The sequence below is a fragment of the Mizuhopecten yessoensis genome, unplaced genomic scaffold, assembly GCF_002113885.1.
Source record: "Mizuhopecten yessoensis strain PY_sf001 unplaced genomic scaffold, ASM211388v2 scaffold5503, whole genome shotgun sequence".
NCBI lineage: Eukaryota > Metazoa > Mollusca > Bivalvia > Pectinida > Pectinidae > Mizuhopecten > Mizuhopecten yessoensis.
Genome location: NW_018406081.1, coordinates 775,376 through 783,052, shown reverse-complemented (window position 1 = coordinate 783,052; position 7,677 = coordinate 775,376). Strand labels below are relative to the sequence as shown.

Genomic DNA, 7,677 nt, shown 5'->3' with positions numbered 1-7,677 from the left:
ATTTTCAGCAGAAAATTGCTCAAACTTAGTCAGAATCATCTTGGGTAAATGAGAGTTTTACTTTGTAAAATTAGGATTCCTGCCCCATCCCCAGGGGCTAGAGCGGGGCCCCAAAGGGAACATTTACCAATATTTTCAAATTCTTATCCATTGATGACATGACTAGTATTGTATTTCACTTAGTTTACATGCTGATTTCCACATCACATCTAAACAATAAAATAAAGCTACCAGTATCTATGATATAACTCAGGTGACCGCTAAGGCCCTTGGGCCTCTTGTTATAATTACCTTTGGTTTTTTACGGGGTGGCACTGTGGCCGAATGGTTAATTCGTCTGACATTCTGCTACCACTAGCTAGCCCTCCACCACTGGGTCACAGTTTCCAGACCTTTGTGGGGCAGTTGCCAGGTACTTGCCGTAGGTCGGTGGGGTTTTTCCGGGAACTCGGTTTTCCTTCACCACCTAAACCTGGCACATCCTTAAATGACCAAAGCTGTTAATAGGATGTAAAACACACAAAAAAAAACTTCGGTTTTTATCCATCAAGTTCATTTTGGACTTTAGACCAATCATAATTTATATTACAGTATCTCTTTGGGAAAACTATTCAAAGCATTACATATATTGTATCTACAAATCTGGGATGTTGACATTAAACGGTTTGGAATTTAATTTCTACAATTCACTAGAAATGTTTGTTTTGAGGTATCGCAATAAAAGAGAAAAGGAAAAAAGTTTTTTGTCCCCGGCCAGCTTGTATTATTACTGTAGCTTGGGTAGAAAATTACTGCATATGAATTTCAGAAAATGAAATGAAGTTCAATAAAAGCTTTATCTCATCACTCTCCTCCCTGTTCTGCTGATAGATATATGAAAAGTATCATATTACAGTCGACCAAAACAGTCCAATATCAATTAATCACAACATTATAATATTTTCACAATTATGGATATCTATATATGTTTAATCAGGAATAAAACCTGCTGAAATCAACTTTGGAGAAATTGCTTTTATTACCCTCAGTAGGATCAATCAAATAACGAAAAAAAACATAACTTGGCGCAGTGAAATTACACAATATGTAGATGTGCATGAAGAAAGGAATTTGTGATTCCACTATTTTTCAGGAAGTATTGCCGTTGAAACTTTTAATTTCTGCTCTAGAAATCTTGTGTCAACTCTCTTTCACTGTTTCTTGGATTTGTTTGTAAACAACTTAAAGAAAGAACATTTTATGTTATTCTGCATGAAGGAAGGGATTTGTGACTTGGATATTATACCCCTTTCAAACAAAGTTTGAATCTGTAGATAAAATTTGGTAAGGGGTACAGTTGTGGGATCAGGATGTGTGCACGGTGTGCGAACGATAAACATCTGGACAGTTACTGATTGTGCACTTTTGTGCACACGAACGTTGTGCGATAACAATCCTGGTTGGTGTAAATTGAGGTGTGGCTTAACAATATAATATTATACAGTTTCATGTTTAAACATAAAAAACTGGATTCTTAAGTATGTTTCTATATTCTAGCTACATAATTTTATTTAAGCTGATCTTTCTATATATACATATCTTCTTAAATTAAGAAACAGTGTTTTGGATGTTCATTAAATGAGCCAAATCAACACCTTTGAAATTATAACACATATGTGGACTGGATCCAATATACAGGTAAAAATAGCCACTTTGTACATGTACCTCGACCACAGTTTTCCTAACCCAGGACACTTACGTAACTTGTCAAGGTGTGAAAATCCTGGCGAAGGGGAGCTATAGACCAAAACGAATACAAATAACAAATACTTAACGTCCAGGTGTGTTTTCATAACGGTCATACAGTATCACATATCAGCTCTCTGTGTCAGGCACAGGCCAGGTAAAACTGGTCACTCATCAGAATGTTATTTACCTGTTTTGTTACCTGGAAGCCAAACCCATTCTTGCCAGTCTAACATTCACTGTAATACTGTGAAATACAATACTGTAAAATTGAACATAGTCTTAATTAATATGATGTAAAATTAATATACAATTGTAAACATTGTACCTTATTTCATACTAGTCTTCCAATTTATTTTCATTCCGTATTATATTGATCACACAATTGCACCAAATCGCACATCAGCGCACAACGGAGCAAATGATTACTAAATCGCACAGTTTTGTGCGGATGGTGTGTGCATGATGTATCTGTGGTGCGTTGTGCGGTCACACAACTGTTTATCCGTTTGAGCTCGTCCACATTCCTCTAGTTGTGGATAGGATGTATTATATGGCAGTATAATAAGAGGTGACTAACAATTGTTTCAATGACAGGTTGCATTGAATGAGAGACCACGACTCCTTACTGAAGCTGACACAGGGAAGAGAGAGGCAGAGACTCAGGCAGAGATCATCAAGGACAAAGCTATGTCAGAGGCAAGGATTCTTGAAAACAGGTAATTGCTCACATGTATTTGGATATTGAGTTCATTTCATCTAAGATTTGCAGCAGGGTGAAAATTTCCATGCGGAAGTATGTTTCTCATAATATGCAGAATTCTGATTTTATATATATATCTACGGAAGAATTGATTCATCTGTGTTTCACGAATCATCTTGCTGTTTCTCTCAAGGCTACTCTTGTCAGCATTATAATATACTGTTCCTCCTACCAGCAGTTCAATATTCTGTTTCTCACTTATACCCTTGTTTTGTTTACCTCAGGGCCGTCTCTGAAGCCAACTCAATTATAGCCCAGTACTCTAAGGAAGCTGAAGCATATGAGCTGATTCTCAGTTCGTCTGGACTGGCATTTACAGTTGAGGGATTCATTTCCTACCTTGGTGTCCGAGTCATTGCTGATGCTAAGAATCCTGTCTACATCGGACTGCAGAGTCCAGCGAAATCGTCCTACACATAGACGGGGGTTGTAGTGTACAGTATATTGGGACCGAGTTTAAGTGTCCAGTGTGTTTTGGCATGAGTTAGGTGTCCAGTAAATCGGACCAGGGTTAATGATCCCAGTACATGGCATCCATAATATTGTGACACATTAAATTGGCCCAGTATATTGTGACACAGTTAAAGTGCCAAGTTCATAGACTCTGTTTTTGAAACCTGTCCTTTATAAAAGTAACGCGTCCAAATGTGTGTGCCAGCTAATGAGTTAATGTGAGTTCAACTGATTAACAACGAAAATATTTTTTGAAATTTATTAAGATTTTTTAACGTTATATTTGGATCAGAGAATTCCAAGTCCAATGGAAAAAGTGATGTGATGGTATTCTTACTTTTGTATAATGTCTTTGCAATAAAAGCAAACTATTTTGATAAACATATCAAATTACTATTTGAACTTACACAGCAATTCAAGCCCTATTCTGTAAAACGTAATGAAGGATAAGATGAAATTCAACGTCATTCATAAAGGAAATCTGAAGCCTAAAATCAGGTTATTATTATACACAATCTTTAATCATACTGCAAATATTCATATTGTGATCAAATATTTAAGTTTGGTTTAGGAGAAATATGAAAGGATATTAAACTTTTACTTTAGACAGAAACAATGTATGTATTAAGTGTGGCACCATTTCACAAAGTTTCAAGACCAACTGGTCCCTTTGTCAAGCTATGACTAATATTTATTACCAAACTGATGAATTTTACTGAAGAATTATGAAGGCTTGTTTTAGGAGTTTGATCAGTGTGCATTGCAAAATCTATCATAATCGTCTAACTTATGTCGTAAATGCACCATTATCTATGGATCCCCTCATCTCAATTCATAATATTAATACATACCAGTATGGTATTACGAGTTTTAATATAAATTTTATGGACAGATGAAAATTATTTAAATCGTTTTTGCCATTGAAACCTTTGAAACTGAGCATAAGAAATAGGCGTAGAGATAAACTTTCAATGTATTTGTGCCTTTCTATCAAAACCAGCCCATATGAGGACAGATCACCACTGTGGAATGTCATTCATATGGCGTTTGAATCTCATAACACAACATGTTCTATAGTGGCATTTCCTAAGTATAATGCATGAAAACAAATAAGACTCTCAGGTCGATTGTAAGACTACATTCCTCTATTGTATTTTTCTGTCTGTTTTTTCATGTGTTGTTTTGAAAATAAGTTAAAAAAAAAACAATGTAAGATACTCTGATATATAAACTATATGCATTCTTATGATATATTCTGCCTTACTGTGACTTTCTTGTCTTTTTTTTCAAAAGAATTTCAAATTTAAAAGTATGTTAAACATCTGTTTTAGGTAATAATTTGAAAGTCAAGAGTTAAAGGATCTAACTATTAGATATCAAAGCATCAATATATTGTAATACTGATCAATTTAACTCATTGACCCCTACAATTTTAAACTGGACTTGCCCAGTCTTTGTTATGGTAAGGTTCAAATGTGACTTTAGGGGTGAATGAGTTAATGGTCATACATTATTAGTCTTTGTGTATTCATTCAGTTGTTCGATTTTAATTCTTCGCCTTATTTATTTTCTAACATCATATCTATTTCATTTGTTTTTTTAGATTTTTTCAAGATAAATTATGTTCAGTGTTATATCTGTACACTGGAATATTTGTTATGCCCGTCGTGAAAATTTCTACAAATAATTTTGTTCTGATTTGTCCCCGTATATTTATTTACTTATAAGAAAAATAACAGCAAATACCAATTTCATAGCAATTTTACTTGTATATATGCTATACAATGCAATTATTTACAACCAAAATGTCTTTTGTATAATACCTTTGTTAAATCAATGCACATCAGGATACCTCATTTGTCCAAACTTTTATTTTTGAAAACGTATGTAGTAAATTAAGAGCATAAACTTGAGAAGAGGTTGTGATAGTTTAAATTGATATTGAGGGAATTGTTGCTTTAATACATTATTTGTATTTGTCTTGGAATATTGACGATATGGAAGGGGGTTATATTTTCATTTGTAATATTGTACATATTTTCTTTAGAGAAATCCATGTTCACTATTTGATTTCACCTCTATACTGAACTTTGTATGTACAGTCGGTATATGTTGACTGTTCAACTGGATCAGCATAAGTTGTCAAAACTCTTGAGTTTTTTAAAACAAATGTTTTAAATTTATATAATAATCGTTAAAAAAAGAACATCTTTAAAATAAAATCTCTGGAAAAATTGTTTAAAAAATTGTTACAGGAAAGTAATTCTTTTGTGCAATATTTGTCAGGGAGTAGATTGACAGGATGAAAGGGTTATATTTTTACTTTTGAAAAATATTTTTTAGAGGAATATACCTTCATTATATATATCATAATCTTTTTCCAATTTCCTTCTTTAATATCTCGCATATGATCCATGTGATACTGTTGGTTGTTATTTTAGACTTATGACCATTTATATCATTATGTCTGCATGTATTGTATTGTGACACAGCACATACAATGTACTACGCTGAGGGTTTAGTCCTTAAATGATGGCAAGGGTAATTTTAGGCTCAGCTTTATCAGCGAGTTGCCCTCCACTCATTCTGATTGATATTTTGTCTTTACTTTTAAACACTATTTCGTTGTATATGTTAACAAGATATAGGTGTTTGTCTTTTATTGGGAATTGTATATTGTTTCACCATTTATGAAATTCTCAATGAATGGCCCCAATCTGTTTCAGTATATAAATATATATGCTTCCAAAGAATCGGGCTTATCAGCAGTAAAATTGGGTAGCTGCACAACAGATGTACATGTATCACGTCACTATTACCATAATTATTGTATTTATAAGGTTAGAATAAAAATTATGTGATAATTTTCTCCCCAAATTCACATAAAGCATTTCTTTATATCTAGCTTAAAATGGCACAAATGATACCGAAATTGAAATTTAGCCTCAACAATACTGGGAATATGATACATTATCATGTATCTTACATATGAATGTTACCTCAATAGATATATTATTATGTATCTTACATATAAATGTTAGCTCGATGGTGCATTAAAGTGTGGGTTTTGTAACACATTTACTTTAATGTACCCCTAGTTTCATTGTTTTTATCAAATTTTTTTCACCTTTTACAAATTGTAATCATCATTTTCGATTTATTTTTGTCTGTTTGCACTTTTTGCTCACGTGGTTATCTTTTTATTTATTTTATACCCAAAAGTGATGGGCACACACATATTTATATATATAGAATATACACCTCATATATTGCATTCTGAGACAGAGCAGGTGACTGTATCATGTATGAAATCAGTCCTATGATGGAACCTTGTACATTGCCTTTGTCTTTGTCAATAACATATAACAAATACTGAGCATCCAGGATCTTCGGCACACCTAGACCTCGTAAATTAATCAATCCAATAAAATGTACAGCATTTTCCCATTTTGTATTTACACATTTAAAGAAGTCGTTTGGTTTCCAGTTGACCCGAAACAAAATCCACATATTTTTCACTTAAAAACCTTTGAAGATTACATTCGTAAAACTAAAGTTCATGTGCAGAATATGAAGAAATGGCTGAAATGTACTAGAAATCATGAATAAAATATTAAGTACATCGAATAAATGCATTAGTTCATCTTTCTAGGCAAATGCTACACTTTGTCGGATAATTGCTATCATTATTGTCATGCGTTTTACTCCGTTTGTGGAAGGGCAGAGCTGTTTTTGATTTGGTTGCATCAATTTTAAGATATGTGGTACATCGATAAATAATAATAATAACAATGTTTTTTATTTAAACAATGTCTAGTTTACATTATGGCCCTGCATCAACTATATATACAAGCATGACATAGTTTAAGATGACAGTATAACAATGTAGTAAATATACTATCATCACAGTCAATGTAACTTAAAATTTAGCAATCCTAAAAATAGAATTAAACAGTGAACACTGTTATAGTGTGTATTAAAATGAGACAATGAAGTCGGTGTTGTAAAAGTAATTTAGAATAGAAAATTATCAAATGACATTTTCCTTTAGCTAGAAACAAGATGTAGGAAACTTTACTCCTATATCAAAATACCAATATAAGGGAAATAATCACAGATACAGCTGTATGCTATTCATACAATAGATTGAATATCATAAAAGAAATGTTTAGAAATTAGAACTTGAGACTAGTTGTAGTACATAAAAAAAATACGGCTGTATCTTATAGGCAATAAATTGATGTAGATGTAGTTGTAATGAAGTTGAATTTCTTGGTCCTTGAACCAATGACGAAAATTATTTGGTAGAGTGGAGAGTTATAAATATTTTAGGTTTTAATCCTGATTTGGCCCAAAACATTTCCCTGTTCTGGCATGTTGTGGAAATTCTTTTGCCATCTTATCTATGTAAAAGATTGAAACGGAACCGAAATTGATAATCAAAATTCAAGAATATATCTCTGATGTAAATAGAAGAGCTCAATGTAAAGTATTGTGTTTAAATGATGATGTTTGGCTATTTATATATATATATTCAAAAATGTATGACCTTAATTTTGTATTTGTTGATTGAAAAATAGAAGTAGCATCAGGTCCAATAAAAATATGTTTCCATTTTCCTGTCCTATTTCAAATATAATCTGGTGTTAAAATTGCTCAATTCGGAATCAGCCGAACATTATATCCTACACAGTTCAGAGAACATGATACAAGTACCTTCATAATATTCTTGCATC

At 32.7% G+C, this 7,677-nt stretch overlaps 1 protein-coding gene across 2 annotated transcripts in view; it reads left to right on the top strand.

Moving 5' to 3' along the window:
- The window catches only part of LOC110450764, a 23,932-nt gene extending 16,570 nt beyond the window's left edge, over nucleotides 1–7,362 (top strand). For both annotated transcript variants that reach the window (XM_021498467.1, XM_021498466.1), the window contains exons 7-8: nucleotides 2,323–2,444; nucleotides 2,713–7,362. In XM_021498467.1, the coding sequence (XP_021354142.1) occupies nucleotides 2,323–2,444; nucleotides 2,713–2,908 (318 nt within the window). In that variant the 3' untranslated portion in view covers nucleotides 2,909–7,362. The remainder of the gene's footprint in view (nucleotides 1–2,322; nucleotides 2,445–2,712) is intronic.
- The last annotated feature ends 315 nt before the right edge of the window (nucleotides 7,363–7,677 follow it).